General features: G+C 31.2%; 4 protein-coding genes across 4 annotated transcripts; 3 read left to right on the top strand and 1 right to left on the bottom strand.

Annotated features, from left to right (window-relative positions):
- LOC104723537 lies at positions 9985-10686 on the bottom strand. The gene has a single exon (XM_010441917.1). It carries the CDS (start codon positions 10591-10593, stop codon positions 10321-10323), a length of 273 nt encoding a protein of 90 aa, XP_010440219.1. The 5' UTR covers positions 10594-10686; the 3' UTR covers positions 9985-10320.
- Positions 14155-14706, top strand: LOC104723538. The gene has a single exon (XM_010441918.2). It carries the CDS (start codon positions 14238-14240, stop codon positions 14475-14477), a length of 240 nt encoding a protein of 79 aa, XP_010440220.1. The 5' UTR covers positions 14155-14237; the 3' UTR covers positions 14478-14706.
- Positions 17568-18214, top strand: LOC104723539. Its single transcript, XM_010441919.2, has one exon. It carries the CDS (start codon positions 17653-17655, stop codon positions 17890-17892), a length of 240 nt encoding a protein of 79 aa, XP_010440221.1. The 5' UTR covers positions 17568-17652; the 3' UTR covers positions 17893-18214.
- LOC104723540 lies at positions 21032-21678 on the top strand. Its single transcript, XM_010441920.2, has one exon. It carries the CDS (start codon positions 21117-21119, stop codon positions 21354-21356), a length of 240 nt encoding a protein of 79 aa, XP_010440222.1. The 5' UTR covers positions 21032-21116; the 3' UTR covers positions 21357-21678.

Below are 23167 nucleotides of genomic sequence, written 5' to 3'. Positions count from 1 at the left end.
GAGATTCTTTGAGATATATCTCGATAAGGTGATGTTTATGCTACTAAATTAGAACACTTAGGAGGGGAATTTTCTTTACATTAGAAACTTGTTGATATTCTTGTGATTGATTGATACTCGATCTTTGGTGTATTTTTGATTTGTGTAATGTCTTGAGATAGAGGGGAAGAAAAGAGAGGAGAGAGTTGAAGATGAAGATGATGATGAAATTTAAGTTCAGGTCATGGAAGGTCTTCCTAAACTTCAAGAATGCCTTCCTAAAAGCTATGAAATCATTCAAAATTTGTTTTTAAATATCTTTATATGCATTTTACCTTCTTGTATCATATATTACTCCATTAATGATGTATAATGATTTGATATTGTTCACATATTGGTGTTTTATAATAAAGGTAGCAAATAGGAATATCCAGCATGATGTTTTAGGAAGACCCTCCTAAACGTCAATGACTCCTTCCTAAATTTCAAGGAGTCCTTCCTAAATTATAATTAGACTACCTATCTTATGTTTTGCACTAATGTAACACAAACTAATTTAACATGATCCTTAAGCATATGTGTTCAAAACATTGTAGACGTGAATTCACGTTTATGAATGTCATACTAAATGTTATGTAATCTTTCTTGAATATCTTGAATCCAAAAAAATGTGTTTAAAATATTTTTATTTTTATGTTTTGCCTCAATGTATCACAGATTTTCCCATCAATGTGGAGGTAATGAATTGTTTTTGTGCAAGTCCTAGATATAGGTAAAAAATTGGTGTTTAAAGAGACTTAAGTATTTTATGAAGGTCATCCTGAATTTCGAGGATGTCTTCCTAAACATTATGAATTTATTCATAAATTTATAAGAATGAGTATTTAAATATTTTATTTATGTTTTGCCTTAATATATCACAAATTACTCTATTTAATGAGAGATTTTTATTTTATTTTATTGTACATCCTGATATTTATCTATACATATAAGAGTAATGATTTGATTTTGTGTCATCCTAAATATTTACGAATGCTATCTTGAATTTTAAAAAATCGTCCTGAATTCTAAGATAGAAGTCTAGGTGTAGCCTATAGGAGTACTATACATTATTTTCATGAAGATCTTCCTGAATCGCAAAGAGTCATTCCTAAATCGCAAAGAGTCATTCTGAATATTATTGAATCTTTCCGATTCACCACTGAACACGAAACCTTGACACAATCTATCTGCCTAAGCACACCATCAATCCATCTGAACCGAGTTTCTTCAGTGGTGAATCGGATCTGTAGCACGGAGAAAGGGAAGACCCAAGATTATGAATTGAATCTTCTTCATTTCCTAAACAAATAAGCCATAATCTTCTTCACTTAAATCATCATGCTGATCTTCTCTGCTCTCACCACTACCACCACTCCCATCAGCCTTTCATTGGACCTACGCCATCGATCCCACATGTTTCTCCTTACTCTCATCGGTCTCAGTGTTCGTCGTCGCAAGATCCATCGCTACTTCGACTTTACCTGGAAATACAGACTCGCAATAATATTCTTAACGGAGACTCGTTAGATTGATTCGGCGTGGAAGTGAAACACCGGAGTTGATGTGGATGATTCTGGCGGAGATGAAGCGAAGGAGAAGAATGAAGAGAAAGAGAAGCAACTTTGTGAAGAAAAATATTTGATTTTGTGTATATAATGTTGTGCTAATTTTGGAAAATTTAAGAGTATGTGCTAGTTTTAAACTTAAAACTTAAATAAGTGCTATTTTTGAGAATCTCCCTAAATTATATTTTATTTTTATTTTCATCTGAAATTTAAAATATATATAAAGAACCTAAATTGTGCTTAGAAAAATTTACTGAATATCCTTTTACAGTGATTTTTTTTTAATATTTGCCAATTGTCTGTCATATTGTCAAGCTAAACGTTATAAATTTTTAATATTACTATAAAAATATTGATTTCTAAAATTTTAATGATCAAAATGAAATTTTAATAATGGTCAATAATATTTTCTTTTATTATAAAAAACAAGCAAATTATGTATTTTCGTATTACTCAACACTTTGCACATGATCTATATTGTACGTTAACGCACAAACAAACATAAAATATGTGACTTAACAATAATATTATTTATTGTTTCTTAACTTGATTTTTTTTTTCATTTTTGACGTTAATTAATACCAAAATAAGAAGACAAAAACGACCGGTGATGTGTCTGTATTTTCTAGGGTTTTAAGCATCATTTTTATATTTGTTTTGAGTCTTTTATTGAGTCAAAGTTTTGGAGTCTTTTTAGTCTTTTGTGAGTCTGTACAGGTTCTAGGTTACTTTGGAAGGAAACTGGGTGTTTTGGGGATGAAAACATGCATTTGGAGCCAATTTGGTAAAACTGATCATACTAGCAAGCATATGGAGCAAACGCAAAAAGAGCATCTAGGATCGACTGATCCTCACTCAGGATCGACCGGTCTGATACTCGAAGAAACTTTTCCAAAATTGTTTTAAACCGACTTTTAGGGTTTTATTTTAGTATTTAAGCTAGAGGCTCGACTTATAGAGGGATAACTTTTATTCGCCGCAGCCTCTGAGCACTTGTAAGCTTTGGGTTGGGAGAAGATCTCTAATCCTTTCTAACACTTTGGAGAAGAATGATGAACCCTTGTTTTCTTTTCTTTTGCAATTCAATTATGTCTTCTTCATCTTTGATTTGTTGTTCTTATTTCTCCATGTCTGAGTAGTTTTTAAATTGGGTTTCGAGTTTCAAAAGGGGTTTATGAGTCTCTAACGTAGGTGTTCTAGATTTGGAATTGATCTATTTTGTATTTCATCTATTGTTGATCTTAATGCATGCTTAAACTAGACTAGCTACCTAGTTTCCGATTTTAGGTTGAATTCATCGGGGCACCAAATGTGTTGTTGAATTGCTTGAAAAGATCATAGGTGAGCAAGGTGATCCTTAGCCGACGAGAGTTGAAGTTAAGGCACCTTTGTGAACTAATCAAATCTGAACGTGTTAATGATTGCTTGTTTTGCTAGATTCAAATGAGACTTTAGAACGGTGTATAATGAGTCTCTATCTAATCACCTAAGTTCGTAGTTATATTCTCTATTGATTCTCTGCGTCCAATATTTCTTTTTTGATTTAAGATAACTTGTTTAATTTCCGTTTTTGATAGTTACTTGCTTTACAATTTTTTCTATTATTTTAGCTATATTTGATCTTTATAATTTCATATTGCAATAGCTTGATCTCTGAGCATTCGATCCTAAAGTGTTATACTAGATGGTGGTTGTATACACATTAGCTTATTAACTGACCTTTGATGGAAAATATAAACTCGAGTTACTCAATGAACCCAACTGCTTTCTACTCGAATTTTCACGACTTAAGTAGAAAGAAAAGAAACAAATGACAGCGCCCATTGGCCATTGGAAATGTCAGGTTGAACCGAGAGACAATTTAATTATATGGTTTTACCGTTATAAGACTTATAGTGAGAGTCGGGGGGACGTGAGAGAAAAAGAAGGGGCCGTCTATGGCATTTATTTTTGAGAAAAATCAAGGCCACATATATTAGTGTCATATAGTTTATTCCTAAAATACAATTATAATTATAATAAAGGCTTATAAGTTAAGTACATTAAAATCTCAATGTATAAAGAAGAACTTCAAAAAAAAATATGAATTTCTAATATTTTAATTTATAAATGACAAGTCATTTAGCCAACACCAAATTATTTGTGAAAAGTAATTAGGAAAGAAAAAGTATGACACTCTTGAAAATGATAGAGTGGACAAAATTGATAAAAATATTCTTTTCGTCCGAGTACGTCATAAAAAAGGTTGAGTGATTTGATTGTTTTACCGATCAAGTTGATTTTGAAAGTTTGGTTAACGGTTTTGGAAATTAAATACAAAATGATTTTAAACTAAAATTTGTTTGTCAGTTTGTTTCTTTGTTTTGTTATAAAAGGATGGTGTATATTTTTGTAGACAATTTTGCTTTGTTTGAGTTGGGGTATTATATTTGAAGTCGTGTCTGATAATCGTTAACGTTTGCACAGCTCTGGTTATGATATGTCGGTCACATCATTTATGTTTGTTTATATTTGTCAGTTGTCACCATGCAAATTTATTTTTTTGTGTAAGTACTGGTATATTAGTTTTGTATTGATACATTAATTTAGTCTGGAACTTTTTTATTGAAAAAATACAGTAAAGCGTCTATAAATTAGTATTCATCTTTTTAGATGTTTTCAGGACCCCCAAAAAAGATTATAAGTATATGTTTCACCGGAATTTTTTAAAATATTTATCGTCATCGATCAAGATCCAGAAACATTTCTTATAGATAATTAAAAAGTAAATTATATTGTCTAAGAATATAAATATGATTTTTTTTCTTGTAAAATGAGGAGTTCTTTGTTGGGTAAAAAAAATTAGAAAAACATTGGATGTATGATGTATCATTCACTGAGAGGAATTGCCTTAAACCAAATCGTATTAATGATGTCTAATTCAGCAGCTTTTTCATTCGATTTCACTTTGTGTTTACACAGGGATTTGACTATAGGTCGAGATTTGTGGATCTAAACAACGACAAAAACTCATACTACAAAATGCATTTGACCCATGGCTCATTAGTCATCTACGAAGACAATTTCTTAGATTAATGTTTTAACTAAACTATTACATATTATGCATATGCGAGCCGGCCTGAAAGGAACTAGAGTACACACATTAATAGATTCGAGCCACAAAAATACGCATCGAGATGGGATCTCCACTAACAGAACTCAATCAATTAAAACTGCAATTAGTTTCTTAATTATCTATAATATTAAAAAGGAAGTATTTTTTAATAAGTAGACATAGATTAAGAGATTATTACATGAAATGCCACTTAAATAAGACTTAATCATCGAGCCAAACAGATACTAAATGAGTTAGGATTAGCAAAAAAATCAGAGCCTAACAGATATTATTTGGTATTTAAGTGTATATGTCATTTAAGCTAAACAAATAAAAATCGTAGCCAAACAAAATGGTTACACCATATTAAAGTGTCTATTTTCCTAAAAGCTAAATAAATCTTTCCACGTAATTACCATAAATACCAATAAAACTAAATAACAAGATAATTTTCTAATGTTTATGGAAATTGAAATTATTATACTATAACAGCCCAATCAACAAGATAATAATTACTTAATGTGTATGGAAATTGAATTAAAAATAATAATAATTACCTAATATTTATGGAAATTATTTAAGTTTGTTGCCATAAAAATCGGACTCTTAAATTCGAAAATATATGTAAATATATTTAAGTTTCTAATATATTTTAAGATATTTCTGGAAACAACTATTTAATTTTAATATAATGATAATTATTTATTTGGGTAAGAAGCAGTCCAAATTAATTTGTTACCACAAATAACGTGAAATGAAACAATAGTTACAAACAAGACGACAATGAAAAATATCTATAAAAGGAATGTGTTCTTTTCTGTTGATTTCAAAATGATTAATAAGAAAGTATTTCAAAAATCTATTCAAATTATAGATAAAAATAAATAATTATTTTAAATTTATGAAATATTTAATGTTTAGTTAAATAGGAGATCTACTAGATCCTAATTTCGTAAAAATTCTAATTTTACAATAAAATATTATGTTTAATTAAAATAAATGATGAATAGTATAAATTGAGATCTATAATAATTTTACATCGATTATGGATTGAAATTAATTGAAGATAATTTAAGTAATTAGTAACTGATATTACTTTTTCGATATTGTGAAAATTATAATAAGATTTATTTAGATTCTTTTGTTTTAGTCAGGAAACAAGTATTAAAACAAAATATGGTAAAATATATAGTGGCGAAAATTATGGACGAACAATTAGGAAATTTATGGAATGTTTTGGGCAAAAAATATCTTAACAATAAATGACAAATCACAAACAGATATTTAACTTATGTCATACCATTTTGCTATATATATAACGAAATATTTGTGTTTAAAGCCTAGAATATCCTTTTTTGTTTCTCAATTTCGATGGCACATATATTTTTTTGTTCTATTTGCTAATTGAAATAGAATCTAATTTTAAGTTTTTTTTTTAATTATTGATTTCAGTGTTCGAATGGACCATGGAGACAGTTGTTTTCCCACCTTGTATGTCAGTATCTCTTCAAAACTATGGTACTTTGATCTATTTATTTTTTAATTTTACTTAGTTTGTTGACTTCGTGGATTTATATTATGTTAAGTTTGATCTTTATTTTGCATGACATACTCTTTGATTGAAAGAGTTTATAAATTGATTTATTAAATCATCAAAAAAAGTTATCAGAATACTGAGAAGAGCAGGAAGAGCTGTTCATATAACATGGATCCTCAAACCAACTCATCGAGCTGTAATTTTTTTTGTAACATAATGATGTAATTTTGTGGTTAGTATTGAGGTTTAAGGAGATTTTTGTGTATTAATAATTTGTGTGCTTTGTTTTTGTAGACGGCAAACTTTGGTTCAATAATTTGGACTTGGGAATCAAACTCATAGGTATGTAATACACATAAACATTAAGATTCTCATTGTTGTTAATATTTAATGTTTTTTTAAAATTAACTAATAATTTGGGTGTGTTTATACAGGATTAAAGGTCAACATAGTCGAGAAGCCTATGAAACTGTCTTTTTTATGTTCAAAACGAAATTGTTTTTAATATGTGTTAATAAATCTTTATGTTCATAAAGAGAATAAATGACTAATAAACCTGAAAATTATGTACAATTCCAACTCATCCTTAAGACAATCATCACACAAGAAAAAAGTATGAAAACCATTTTAAATTGAATATTTTTTTTCAATTATGAATACATTTATTATATTTGTAATATATAATCTAACCATGATTTACTATTTCAAAAAGTAGTATATTCTTTATATAAATTTTGGATTTTAGATTCATCAGTATCTCAAAAATTCAACTATTATCGATTTTGAAAATATTAATTCAAAATATATACTATGTTGAAATTTTGTGGATTTTTGTTCATAAGTGAAAAAACACAATTTTTAACAGTTAAGAATAATTTTAATGGATTAATATCATAACTGCTATGATTCTAATAAATTATATGGTGAAAGGATTATTATTTCATTCTCACACTTTTATAGCAGACTAATATAATTTTATGTTATAGATCCTATACAACTAAATATATCTACACATAAAACCTACACATACGTGAGGATCCGAAACACTTACTTATTTCCTTATCTGATAAACTAAAATATATAATATGAAATGTGTAGATTATTATTAAAACCACAGTTATGAGATGGAAAATCATATCTGGGAAGGAGATATCACTTTTGTTTTACTATTTTTCTGCCCTGAAATAGATATACCGTATTTCTCTTACTATTTTTTTTAATGTAGTTATCTTTTCATATGCCAAAGACAAAACTGATAACTTTTTTAGTCTAAACAAAATTATAAACAAATCTAATACTTAACTGGTATGAGTGCAGATTATGAATGTTAACATTCCTAAAATAATATGTTTACAAACATAACTCCACACATATGTAATATATTATAAATCTAATAGCAAACTTAGTTTTTGAAAGCAAAGGAGATCTTTTTTCCCTGTATCTCTTTGTGATGTGCCTTGACAGACTATGCCATTTGATTGAGATAGCTGTTGATTTAAAGGAGTGGAAACCAATCAGTTTATCTAGAGGAGGTTCTAAATTATCACACATTTGTTTCGCGGATAATCTCATCTTTTTTGCTGAAGCATCGGTGGCTCAGATACGGATCAGTCAGAGAGTGATGGAGAGTTTTTGTGTTGCCTCTGGTTAAAAGGTGAGCTTGGAGAAGTCGAAAATCTTCTTTTCAAAGAATGTTAGTTGGGAGCTGGCTAAGTTGATTAGTGATGAGAGCGGCATACAATCAACACAAGACATGGGTAAATATCTTGGGATGCCGGTATTGCATAAACGCATTAATAAGGAGACCTTTGGGGAGGTTCTGGAAAGGGTGAACTCGCGGTTGTCAAGTTGGAAAGGACGCTTCCTAATCTTTGCGGGATGTTTAACTCTTACTAAAGCAGTTTTGTCGTCAATTTTGGTACATGCTATGAGCATAATCTCCTTGCCTAAGCATACACTTCATAAGTTGGATCAGATTTCAAAATCTTTCTTACCGGGAAGCACATCGGCTAAGAGGAAACAACACTTTGTTGCGTGGAGTAGAGTTTGTGCACCCAAGAGAGAGGGACGTATGGGGATTCGATCATTAATAAATATAAACAAGGCTCTGCTGGCTAAGATTGGCTGTCATTTACTTCATGACAAAGATAGTTTTTGGGTGAGGGTGTTGAGATCAAAATACAGAGCAGGAGATCTTAATGATATGTCATGGCTAGTTGTGAAGAGCCATTGGTCATCAACATGGCGCAATGTGGGTGTGGGGTTACGGGAAGTGGCGATTCCGGGTTTAAGTTGGATCCTAGGAGATAGGCGGGAGATAAGATTTTGGGTGGATAAATGGTTGTCAAATAAGCCACTTCTGGATATGGTGATTGGAGTGCTACCAGCGGGGTATGAGAATGTCCGATCTCGTGATGTTTGGTTCAATGGGATGGGGTGGAGAGCACAGTTGACTTTGGGATATGTATCGAATACGACAAAGCTACAACTTGGATTACTGGTTCTTGATAATGTGACTGGTGCTTCAGATCGGTTATCATGGGGAGAGAGTCCTGATGGCATGTTTTCTGTACGGTCTGCTTATGCTTTCCTCGAAATGATGTCCCCAGACAAGATATGAAGCTGTTTTTTACTCGGATATGGATGGTGAAAGTTCCAGAACGTATTTGCACCTTCCTATGGCTGGTTGGGAATCAGGCTTTGATGACAAATACAGAAATACATCGACGACACCTTTGTGATTCAGTCGTATGTCAGGTGTGTAAAGGTGGTTTTGAAAGTATAGTACATGTCCTACGGGACTGCTCGGCAATGTCAGGAGTATGGTGTCGTCTACTCTCTCCACGTCAAGTGGATTCTTTCTTTGGGACCTCGATTTTGGAATAGATGTTTACTTAGTTGAGTGAAAATGTGGAGTGGGATGGGAACTCCTGAGCGACGCAGTTTGCGGTGGCCGTATGGTGAGGCTGGAAATGGCGTTGTGGGAATGTTTTTGGGAGCATGGCACGATGTCGAGATAGAGTCCAATTTTTGAAGGATTTGGCGAAGGAAGTGTATGACTCGTTCTTAGTTGAGGCAGGTGGAGGGCAGAGGGCTGAACGAACGACGAGACTGGTTGCGTGGTCTCCACCGTGGGTCGGGTGGGTGAAGCTGAATATTGATGGAGCGTCGCATGGGAATCCGGGTTTGGCTACCGCTGGTGGTGTTTTAAGGGATGGGGATCAGACATGGATAGGAGGGTTCGCACTTATATAGGTATATGCTCTGAACTTTGGAGAGTGTATTATGGGTTGTATATTGCGTGGGAGAAGGATATCCCGCGTGTGGAGTTGGAAGTAGATTCAGAGATTATGGTGGGTTTTTTAACGATAGGGATTGGGAATTCTCATCCGCTGTCCTTCCTAGTACATATACGCTATGACTTTATTTCAACGGAGTGGACAGTCCGTATTGGTCACATGTATAAAGAAGCTAATCGTCTTGCAAATGGATTAGCTAACTATGCGTTTTCTCTTCCGTTAAGTTTTCACTCTTTTGCTTCAAGCCTGGAACCAGTTAGTTCTATTGTTCTAAAGGATTCAGTTAGATTTTCTATTCCACGTTCTGTTTGTTTGTAATTTTCTTTGTTTTTGAATAGATTTGGAGACATTGTCTCCCCTCGTCTATCAAAAAAAAAGTATCTATACTTTTTAGATTTAAGGAATTACCTCCAAAACGGGTCAAATATTTTTGTTCTGCTTGACGTCTCTAAAAATATTAGGCCCAGCTTGGTGCATATATGACATGCTTATTTAAGTCTTTTAATACATGCTTACTTATGTTTACAAAGATTCAAGATTCAAGACACATACATATATGTTTACATAGCACCGTAACATCCTCCTATTATACAAAGCTTCAACATATAGTACTTCTAAATACATAACAGACACAAAACACTTGTTTTTGATCTAAAGCTTATTCTAACTCAAAACCGTTACAAAAGCTTTAGCATATGTGTTGGTCTGCACTATTTTCTAAAGCAGAAATAAAGATCACCACACTTACTTACAAACTCACCATGCATCTTCAAACATAACTTGAAAATAGTTATTTTACACGGCTTATTTACGATTGCGAAATTCCTTTACAAGTACCCCTCCATAGAGTCTGACCGCCTCGTCGCAGGTAATAGCCCGTCCTTTCTGCCTCTCAGACCGGTTGGGATTGCCAACAAAAGGACGGGCACCGCCAAAGGATTTCATATGCTCCGGATAAGAAACAACAGGTTCTCTTATAGTTGACTCAGGTGGGAATAGATAAGGAAGGTACGTATCGAGCATTTCAAAGCCCTTTTGAGCGACCCATCTATTCTTATCATTTTGAGCCATTGCCATCGAAGCTGAAAGAAGAGAAGAAACTTTAAAGGTGTTTTTTTTTAGTGTGTTATCTTTGTGTCTTTCGTTCTAGTGTGTGATTTGGGATAGAAATCCCTTTAATCCTTTATATAGTATGTGCAAGTTCTGATTTGCCCATACTCCTCTATCCCCTCGGATATCGGAATTACAGAATTTGCCTTTACAAATAGCTTTTCATTACTTTATTTAGTGAAATTGTGATTAGGAATTATCCACTTGTATATTTCCATTTGAACACTCGTCTTCATTTTGTTTTATTCTATTTAATATAAAGTTCAAAGTCTGATATATTCCTTGTTGAAAATATGATACGTGTAAGCATCTCAAACATGGAATCAAATTTATCATTCCCTCACAAAGGTCAGGGACGGTTTGACAGTCAGCCTTTTTTTCCTTTTCTTGGACAAATCCTTTCATTCCATATATTAGATACTCATATAGTCATATTATAATATTTTTCTGAAGTGGTTAATAAAATATTATAATACAGCTTAAACGAACCAATTCTGAGTAATATAATTCTATACAGTTTTTTTTTTGTTTAACCATTTGAGAAAATGGATTATAACATTTTTTTTGTTTTTCGTTTAACAAAAAAATAATTTTTAATATTTCAATTTTGAGTAAACAGACAAAAAAATCAGAATTGTATTTCAATTTTTGAGTAAACAAACAAAAAACAAAAACAATCGTATTCCAATTTTGTTTAAACACAAAAACTGTATAAGATTTCAGTTCTGAGTTAATTTTATAATATTGTTAACCAAAAAAAATGTTACTTATTATAAAAATCAATAAATATGCATGTAGTTAGCATCAAATTGAATATTTGAACTCAATTGTGAAGACCATCGCCCTATAATTAATAGTTTTATTCCTTATGTTGTCACTTGTCAGCGGTAAATAATTACATCATTTCGGTGTGAACTACGTCTCATACAGTCATACAAACCGAAGGAAATCAAAGTCTGTCAAATAGAAAAACACTATTTGCCTACTTTTAAAAAATCTAATATATATTTTTTCAATAAAACCCACATATTTGTGCTTAAAGCAATCAATGTTCAACAGAAAAAAAAAAACCCTTCAAAACAGCTTTTTTAAAAATCTTCATGAAGCTAGACATAATGATATGAACTGAAGTTTTTTAATAACACTCACAACAACAACAAAAACAAAATCTATTCAAAAATAGGTTAATGATAAGACTTTCCTTTTTATGTCAAGAACATGTAACTATTGAAATGAAATACTCTAAATGATCGGAAGACAACGTTCCCTAATATCACAAACCACTCAAACAAGATGAAAAACAATTTGGCTAATTTTTTCTTTTTCTTTCCACCGTTTGTTTTACTGAAATAAGTATAAGACATATATGAATGTCTTTTACCTTCTTTCCTTTAACTGAGATCTTATGATTAATTGCACGTGTGGGTTTAAATAAAATTTAGGCTTTTTTCCGAAGATTTTAATTTTGTTTAATAAATGAATCTTTCCGCCTTTGTCTTAGAAAAAGTTTACAGGGATTCAAATATCTTGAATTATAAAATCGTTTTTTATTTTTTATTTTATTTTTGTTTTTTGTTAAAGCATAGATTTGGATTCGATCGGGACGAAGATTGATATCTTGCTCGAAGTTATATTATACCAAGTTCTTCAACAAAGAAAAATAATATATTGTACCAAGTTGAAACTTCTTTTATAGAGAGACTGATTCCTACAAAATTAAGGGTCCAAGAATTTAATGTTGTTTAATAATGAATCTTTCATCCTTTTCCTGTTAAAAAAAATAATATAGAAGGATTCAAATATCTCAAATTATATAATTAAGTTTTAGATTCAGGAGGAAGATTGGTATCTTGTTAAAACTTATAAGTTCTGTATATATATATATATATAAAGATAATGCTATATACCAAGTTAAAAATTTCTTTTATAGAGAGACTGATTTCTTTTGAATTTAACAATGTATCAAAAGCTATGGGTTTTTAAATTTAACAACTCACCGTCGTTCACTGGATCGTTGATATGATTTATTTCTAGTACATGGCGAGTTTTGTGTCAGTTCGTTTACAGTCTATTGCTTTCAGATTCTTCCTTATAAACCCTTGGTTTTGTTCATTTTCATTTTTTTTTTTTGAATAAAATTCATTTTCATTTTCGATGTATAGCTTCCAAGCTCTTATCATTCTCTGTCATAGCTTTCCTCCTATTTTTAAAAAAAAATGTTTATAAATAAAACATTAAACACAAACTTTTTTACATTAATGGTCAAAACGATAAATTATGTGTTTTATGTTAGGGGTTTATTATTCTTAAACCACAATCCTAAATCTATCATACCATGGAATTTATGTGAAACCCATATTTACTCACACATAAAGGTCCACCTCAAAAAAAAAAAAAGGGTTTAAAAGCAAGAAAAATCAGATCTGGTAAAAATCTCCAACCCGGAATTAATTAAGTGAAATCATTGGTTTTTTGAATTAAGGTATAAATAAGAATTATATCCTTACAAAAAATGGTTCATCATAATATCATTACGATAAGAATTATAATATCTAAAAACTGGCATCCTTTGGATATATTCTGAGAACAAAAAGTCTATGAAAAGAGATAAAGAGGAATGATAATAGAGTTGAATAAGATGCTAAAAGAGAAGAAATAATAGAGAATATAACGAATACCAAATCCTTGCCGACTTTTCTCTTTTTCTCCAAGCAGTGTCACTTTAACCTCCGGAAGCAGATCCCATATCCCTTCTCTCCCAAGATTTCTCGAGATTTTTTTCTACTCTAAGCATTACATGATATGTTAATTGATACATTACTTATGCACATTATAATATACATACTTCCATTACACATTATCATGCATATATGATATATATATATATATATATATATATATATTCCTCACAAATCATGTTAAAAGTCATAAATATATTGCTACCAGCTTGGTCTTGTCTTAGAAGAGTCTTCTTGGTTCTGGCCGGTACTTTTGTTTAGGCTTTAAGAAAATCAAGATCTTGTTCTCTCCAACTCATATAATGTATATACATACCTAATGTTCCGCCGAATCCATCAAAACCAGTACCCTTATTTAGTGCGAAGGGCCGGGCTCTTTAAAATCCTATCTCAATCGACCAGCTACAAATCTGCCAAACTAATACGGACCAAACTAGCGTATTGCAACATTCCTAAGAAAACCATGAACTTATTAACAAAATACGAACACCCTCGTATATATATTGAAAAGTATTAAATTATTTTGGTAATTTGATTTTCAATGTTACTTAACTTTGAATTTAAACTCTGACGAGTTTGTATAGATTTTCAAAATTCTCCAGCAATACATCAATAAACACATTCGAAGAATATTAACTTAAGTAGTACAATTTTATGAAAATCGTATTATTAATTTAATGTTAATATTATCATGTCCGAAAGACAATTACACCCTGATCAGGACTCTATCTATAAAAAATCCACTAACTTTGTTGTTTTTTCCAACCACCCGAAACAACAAAATCAATACATTTCTTAATCTCTCTCTCTCTCTCTCTCTCTCTCTCTCTCTCTCTCTCTCTCTCTCTCTTTTTACTTAGTCTTTCTACTACTATGGAACTTGCTCGAAAGGACCGGCATGCGATGATAGCAGGAGATGGGTTACAAAAGCACAACAGAAACACTTCCATGTCAAATCCTAATATTCCTTATCCTTGTAATACCAACCTCTCTTCTCTTTATACCCAAAATAGTTCTTACATCTACTACGGTCCACAAGTACGTACCGTCAAAGAGTCCATAACGTCTTCCACCAGTGCCACCTTTTTGGTATATCAATGTTCAACGAGCTAGTTCAAGCAGCAGTTTTTGCGTAAAAAATATGTTTCTTCTCTCTTGCTTAAACCAAAAGCAAGCAACAAGCCTCAACGTTCTAGTTAAGGTATGAAGAAGTTAGTCTGGCCAAAGATGTGAGGCTCCTTTACAGTTTTTTTTCTTTCTAAATTAGATATGGTGTGAGTGGATGCAGACCGGTTCAAACTTTACTCCCTTGAGAGTTTTGTTGTAATAATGTCAACTTGGATTTGTGTNACAATCGTATTCCAATTTTGTTTAAACACAAAAACTGTATAAGATTTCAGTTCTGAGTTAATTTTATAATATTGTTAACCAAAAAAAATGTTACTTATTATAAAAATCAATAAATATGCATGTAGTTAGCATCAAATTGAATATTTGAACTCAATTGTGAAGACCATCGCCCTATAATTAATAGTTTTATTCCTTATGTTGTCACTTGTCAGCGGTAAATAATTACATCATTTCGGTGTGAACTACGTCTCATACAGTCATACAAACCGAAGGAAATCAAAGTCTGTCAAATAGAAAAACACTATTTGCCTACTTTTAAAAAATCTAATATATATTTTTTCAATAAAACCCACATATTTGTGCTTAAAGCAATCAATGTTCAACAGAAAAAAAAAAACCCTTCAAAACAGCTTTTTTAAAAATCTTCATGAAGCTAGACATAATGATATGAACTGAAGTTTTTTAATAACACTCACAACAACAACAAAAACAAAATCTATTCAAAAATAGGTTAATGATAAGACTTTCCTTTTTATGTCAAGAACATGTAACTATTGAAATGAAATACTCTAAATGATCGGAAGACAACGTTCCCTAATATCACAAACCACTCAAACAAGATGAAAAACAATTTGGCTAATTTTTTCTTTTTCTTTCCACCGTTTGTTTTACTGAAATAAGTATAAGACATATATGAATGTCTTTTACCTTCTTTCCTTTAACTGAGATCTTATGATTAATTGCACGTGTGGGTTTAAATAAAATTTAGGCTTTTTTCCGAAGATTTTAATTTTGTTTAATAAATGAATCTTTCCGCCTTTGTCTTAGAAAAAGTTTACAGGGATTCAAATATCTTGAATTATAAAATCGTTTTTTATTTTTTATTTTATTTTTGTTTTTTGTTAAAGCATAGATTTGGATTCGATCGGGACGAAGATTGATATCTTGCTCGAAGTTATATTATACCAAGTTCTTCAACAAAGAAAAATAATATATTGTACCAAGTTGAAACTTCTTTTATAGAGAGACTGATTCCTACAAAATTAAGGGTCCAAGAATTTAATGTTGTTTAATAATGAATCTTTCATCCTTTTCCTGTTAAAAAAAATAATATAGAAGGATTCAAATATCTCAAATTATATAATTAAGTTTTAGATTCAGGAGGAAGATTGGTATCTTGTTAAAACTTATAAGTTCTGTATATATATATATATATAAAGATAATGCTATATACCAAGTTAAAAATTTCTTTTATAGAGAGACTGATTTCTTTTGAATTTAACAATGTATCAAAAGCTATGGGTTTTTAAATTTAACAACTCACCGTCGTTCACTGGATCGTTGATATGATTTATTTCTAGTACATGGCGAGTTTTGTGTCAGTTCGTTTACAGTCTATTGCTTTCAGATTCTTCCTTATAAACCCTTGGTTTTGTTCATTTTCATTTTTTTTTTTTGAATAAAATTCATTTTCATTTTCGATGTATAGCTTCCAAGCTCTTATCATTCTCTGTCATAGCTTTCCTCCTATTTTTAAAAAAAAATGTTTATAAATAAAACATTAAACACAAACTTTTTTACATTAATGGTCAAAACGATAAATTATGTGTTTTATGTTAGGGGTTTATTATTCTTAAACCACAATCCTAAATCTATCATACCATGGAATTTATGTGAAACCCATATTTACTCACACATAAAGGTCCACCTCAAAAAAAAAAAAAGGGTTTAAAAGCAAGAAAAATCAGATCTGGTAAAAATCTCCAACCCGGAATTAATTAAGTGAAATCATTGGTTTTTTGAATTAAGGTATAAATAAGAATTATATCCTTACAAAAAATGGTTCATCATAATATCATTACGATAAGAATTATAATATCTAAAAACTGGCATCCTTTGGATATATTCTGAGAACAAAAAGTCTATGAAAAGAGATAAAGAGGAATGATAATAGAGTTGAATAAGATGCTAAAAGAGAAGAAATAATAGAGAATATAACGAATACCAAATCCTTGCCGACTTTTCTCTTTTTCTCCAAGCAGTGTCACTTTAACCTCCGGAAGCAGATCCCATATCCCTTCTCTCCCAAGATTTCTCGAGATTTTTTTCTACTCTAAGCATTACATGATATGTTAATTGATACATTACTTATGCACATTATAATATACATACTTCCATTACACATTATCATGCATATATGATATATATATATATATATATATATATATATTCCTCACAAATCATGTTAAAAGTCATAAATATATTGCTACCAGCTTGGTCTTGTCTTAGAAGAGTCTTCTTGGTTCTGGCCGGTACTTTTGTTTAGGCTTTAAGAAAATCAAGATCTTGTTCTCTCCAACTCATATAATGTATATACATACCTAATGTTCCGCCGAATCCATCAAAACCAGTACCCTTATTTAGTGCGAAGGGCCGGGCTCTTTAAAATCCTATCTCAATCGACCAGCTACAAATCTGCCAAACTAATACGGACCAAACTAGCGTATTGCAACATTCCTAAGAAAACCATGAACTTATTAACAAAATACGAACACCCTCGTATATATATTGAAAAGTATTAAATTATTTTGGTAATTTGATTTTCAATGTTACTTAACTTTGAATTTAAACTCTGACGAGTTTGTATAGATTTTCAAAATTCTCCAGCAATACATCAATAAACACATTCGAAGAATATTAACTTAAGTAGTACAATTTTATGAAAATCGTATTATTAATTTAATGTTAATATTATCATGTCCGAAAGACAATTACACCCTGATCAGGACTCTATCTATAAAAAATCCACTAACTTTGTTGTTTTTTCCAACCACCCGAAACAACAAAATCAATACATTTCTTAATCTCTCTCTCTCTCTCTCTCTCTCTCTCTCTCTCTCTCTCTCTCTCTCTCTTTTTACTTAGTCTTTCTACTACTATGGAACTTGCTCGAAAGGACCGGCATGCGATGATAGCAGGAGATGGGTTACAAAAGCACAACAGAAACACTTCCATGTCAAATCCTAATATTCCTTATCCTTGTAATACCAACCTCTCTTCTCTTTATACCCAAAATAGTTCTTACATCTACTACGGTCCACAAGTACGTACCGTCAAAGAGTCCATAACGTCTTCCACCAGTGCCACCTTTTTGGTATATCAATGTTCAACGAGCTAGTTCAAGCAGCAGTTTTTGCGTAAAAAATATGTTTCTTCTCTCTTGCTTAAACCAAAAGCAAGCAACAAGCCTCAACGTTCTAGTTAAGGTATGAAGAAGTTAGTCTGGCCAAAGATGTGAGGCTCCTTTACAGTTTTTTTTCTTTCTAAATTAGATATGGTGTGAGTGGATGCAGACCGGTTCAAACTTTACTCCCTTGAGAGTTTTGTTGTAATAATGTCAACTTGGATTTGTGTCTGTTTGTAACATGTGAAATGTAACGTAATGTAACCTGATCATTATGTATTTATGTTTATATTTTAAATTAGTAAATTTTCGATTAGATAGGAACCTAACAAAATTACCTACACAAATAAGGAAAAATTCCAGTAACAAAAGTCACAAACTATATATGTATATAACGATTTCCAAATATCCACGAACAATACGAGTTTTCTAAGGAACTAAACTATACAACTTTATGTGTACAGACAGTCTAGTTGTATTTGTATACAAAAACAACTAGTGATCATACGTGTAACACTTGCAACTTACGACCGCTAATGACCGCTTATATTCTGTTAAAATGTTTGATGTGACATTACAGTTATTTTTTGAATGAGAAATTTTTTAAATACTGTAGTAATTGATATTTAAATATAAAAGTACAACATTCTCAGCGTACTTTTTTTTTCTTATTAACTGAATTTCAGTTTAAGTTGCTCTTTCTTATGGCTCTAAAGAAGAAGAATCTTTATAGGCATAAATTTGCTATCCGTTTACATTGATGGAATGATGATGATATGATGAAAGGAGCCGTTTGGGTCATGAAATTGGAAGAATAAAGGCAAAGAATCTCTTCTTTCATCCGTCTTGAGCATCATATAAACAAAGAGTGGTTACCAACTGCAATGTTGGTGAACCTAATCGGCAATTTTGAGATTCCAAATTGGAGAGTTTGGTGAAACGTTGCTCTAATATGCTTCTCTTGGTACGATTCTACCTGTTTTCGTTTGTAGTTTTTGATGTATTAGGGTTGTTTGATGTGATTAGTATTAGGTTTATCTGAATTAAGATTTGGTGTTAGAAAAATTAAGGTTCTTCGAATCAATAAGCAGTCTCTTTATTCGTTCTTAGTCATGATTGAAACGTTTCTTTGTTTTTGTTGGAAGATTGTATATGTTTTGGGTGTGTGTTAAGCTAAAGCTAAAGCCCTCGTTTCCTTGTTTTTGTTAGCAGATTGTAAAAGTTTTGGTTGTGTATTACTGTCATNCAAGTTCTTCAACAAAGAAAAATAATATATTGTACCAAGTTGAAACTTCTTTTATAGAGAGACTGATTCCTACAAAATTAAGGGTCCAAGAATTTAATGTTGTTTAATAATGAATCTTTCATCCTTTTCCTGTTAAAAAAAATAATATAGAAGGATTCAAATATCTCAAATTATATAATTAAGTTTTAGATTCAGGAGGAAGATTGGTATCTTGTTAAAACTTATAAGTTCTGTATATATATATATATATAAAGATAATGCTATATACCAAGTTAAAAATTTCTTTTATAGAGAGACTGATTTCTTTTGAATTTAACAATGTATCAAAAGCTATGGGTTTTTAAATTTAACAACTCACCGTCGTTCACTGGATCGTTGATATGATTTATTTCTAGTACATGGCGAGTTTTGTGTCAGTTCGTTTACAGTCTATTGCTTTCAGATTCTTCCTTATAAACCCTTGGTTTTGTTCATTTTCATTTTTTTTTTTTGAATAAAATTCATTTTCATTTTCGATGTATAGCTTCCAAGCTCTTATCATTCTCTGTCATAGCTTTCCTCCTATTTTTAAAAAAAAATGTTTATAAATAAAACATTAAACACAAACTTTTTTACATTAATGGTCAAAACGATAAATTATGTGTTTTATGTTAGGGGTTTATTATTCTTAAACCACAATCCTAAATCTATCATACCATGGAATTTATGTGAAACCCATATTTACTCACACATAAAGGTCCACCTCAAAAAAAAAAAAAGGGTTTAAAAGCAAGAAAAATCAGATCTGGTAAAAATCTCCAACCCGGAATTAATTAAGTGAAATCATTGGTTTTTTGAATTAAGGTATAAATAAGAATTATATCCTTACAAAAAATGGTTCATCATAATATCATTACGATAAGAATTATAATATCTAAAAACTGGCATCCTTTGGATATATTCTGAGAACAAAAAGTCTATGAAAAGAGATAAAGAGGAATGATAATAGAGTTGAATAAGATGCTAAAAGAGAAGAAATAATAGAGAATATAACGAATACCAAATCCTTGCCGACTTTTCTCTTTTTCTCCAAGCAGTGTCACTTTAACCTCCGGAAGCAGATCCCATATCCCTTCTCTCCCAAGATTTCTCGAGATTTTTTTCTACTCTAAGCATTACATGATATGTTAATTGATACATTACTTATGCACATTATAATATACATACTTCCATTACACATTATCATGCATATATGATATATATATATATATATATATATATATATTCCTCACAAATCATGTTAAAAGTCATAAATATATTGCTACCAGCTTGGTCTTGTCTTAGAAGAGTCTTCTTGGTTCTGGCCGGTACTTTTGTTTAGGCTTTAAGAAAATCAAGATCTTGTTCTCTCCAACTCATATAATGTATATACATACCTAATGTTCCGCCGAATCCATCAAAACCAGTACCCTTATTTAGTGCGAAGGGCCGGGCTCTTTAAAATCCTATCTCAATCGACCAGCTACAAATCTGCCAAACTAATACGGACCAAACTAGCGTATTGCAACATTCCTAAGAAAACCATGAACTTATTAACAAAATACGAACACCCTCGTATATATATTGAAAAGTATTAAATTATTTTGGTAATTTGATTTTCAATGTTACTTAACTTTGAATTTAAACTCTGACGAGTTTGTATAGATTTTCAAAATTCTCCAGCAATACATCAATAAACACATTCGAAGAATATTAACTTAAGTAGTACAATTTTATGAAAATCGTATTATTAATTTAATGTTAATATTATCATGTCCGAAAGACAATTACACCCTGATCAGGACTCTATCTATAAAAAATCCACTAACTTTGTTGTTTTTTCCAACCACCCGAAACAACAAAATCAATACATTTCTTAATCTCTCTCTCTCTCTCTCTCTCTCTCTCTCTCTCTCTCTCTCTCTCTCTCTTTTTACTTAGTCTTTCTACTACTATGGAACTTGCTCGAAAGGACCGGCATGCGATGATAGCAGGAGATGGGTTACAAAAGCACAACAGAAACACTTCCATGTCAAATCCTAATATTCCTTATCCTTGTAATACCAACCTCTCTTCTCTTTATACCCAAAATAGTTCTTACATCTACTACGGTCCACAAGTACGTACCGTCAAAGAGTCCATAACGTCTTCCACCAGTGCCACCTTTTTGGTATATCAATGTTCAACGAGCTAGTTCAAGCAGCAGTTTTTGCGTAAAAAATATGTTTCTTCTCTCTTGCTTAAACCAAAAGCAAGCAACAAGCCTCAACGTTCTAGTTAAGGTATGAAGAAGTTAGTCTGGCCAAAGATGTGAGGCTCCTTTACAGTTTTTTTTCTTTCTAAATTAGATATGGTGTGAGTGGATGCAGACCGGTTCAAACTTTACTCCCTTGAGAGTTTTGTTGTAATAATGTCAACTTGGATTTGTGTCTGTTTGTAACATGTGAAATGTAACGTAATGTAACCTGATCATTATGTATTTATGTTTATATTTTAAATTAGTAAATTTTCGATTAGATAGGAACCTAACAAAATTACCTACACAAATAAGGAAAAATTCCAGTAACAAAAGTCACAAACTATATATGTATATAACGATTTCCAAATATCCACGAACAATACGAGTTTTCTAAGGAACTAAACTATACAACTTTATGTGTACAGACAGTCTAGTTGTATTTGTATACAAAAACAACTAGTGATCATACGTGTAACACTTGCAACTTACGACCGCTAATGACCGCTTATATTCTGTTAAAATGTTTGATGTGACATTACAGTTATTTTTTGAATGAGAAATTTTTTAAATACTGTAGTAATTGATATTTAAATATAAAAGTACAACATTCTCAGCGTACTTTTTTTTTCTTATTAACTGAATTTCAGTTTAAGTTGCTCTTTCTTATGGCTCTAAAGAAGAAGAATCTTTATAGGCATAAATTTGCTATCCGTTTACATTGATGGAATGATGATGATATGATGAAAGGAGCCGTTTGGGTCATGAAATTGGAAGAATAAAGGCAAAGAATCTCTTCTTTCATCCGTCTTGAGCATCATATAAACAAAGAGTGGTTACCAACTGCAATGTTGGTGAACCTAATCGGCAATTTTGAGATTCCAAATTGGAGAGTTTGGTGAAACGTTGCTCTAATATGCTTCTCTTGGTACGATTCTACCTGTTTTCGTTTGTAGTTTTTGATGTATTAGGGTTGTTTGATGTGATTAGTATTAGGTTTATCTGAATTAAGATTTGGTGTTAGAAAAATTAAGGTTCTTCGAATCAATAAGCAGTCTCTTTATTCGTTCTTAGTCATGATTGAAACGTTTCTTTGTTTTTGTTGGAAGATTGTATATGTTTTGGGTGTGTGTTAAGCTAAAGCTAAAGCCCTCGTTTCCTTGTTTTTGTTAGCAGATTGTAAAAGTTTTGGTTGTGTATTACTGTCATATTTGAATTGAATTTGATATGTTTCTATGTTTGGATATGTTCTTGATCATAGTTTGTGTTTGTTCTTGATCAATCTTCATGGCTGTTTCTGTTTCTATACTTTGGGTTCTTCATTTAGTTTGTGTAACATGCTTCTGTAATCTAAGAAGATTAGTTGTATGTTTGTGTTCTTGAATGAGTGTATGTGTTCTTGAATGAGTTATGTTCTTTTAAACCTTGAATCTTGAATTAGAGTTATGGATCAATGATTAATTATTTTGATAGCTTTGAGTTTAACTTTAAATTCTCTGTGAAAGCTTTGTGGTGAGATGATGGTTTGCTGTTTTGCTGCAGATCAAAGGCGACGAAATTGGCTGATGCATATGGTTTGTGTTTGTGTTTTCGGTTTCAATCAGTTTTGGCAAGTTGACAAGTAAAAGAAGATGATAAGTTGACTTGTAAAAGATGGCATAAGGACAGGTTAAAGAAGGTGGCAAGTTGTATCTTCTTTTGGTTCATTTTGCTTTATTTTGTTCAGTTTGTTTCAGTATGACAAGTTAAACAAATTTGAATTTTCAAAA

The sequence above is a fragment of the Camelina sativa genome, chromosome 11, assembly GCF_000633955.1.
Source record: "Camelina sativa cultivar DH55 chromosome 11, Cs, whole genome shotgun sequence".
NCBI classification, from domain to species: domain Eukaryota; kingdom Viridiplantae; phylum Streptophyta; class Magnoliopsida; order Brassicales; family Brassicaceae; genus Camelina; species Camelina sativa.
Note: the sequence above shows the minus strand (reverse complement) of the source record. Positions and strands in the feature narration are given on the sequence as shown.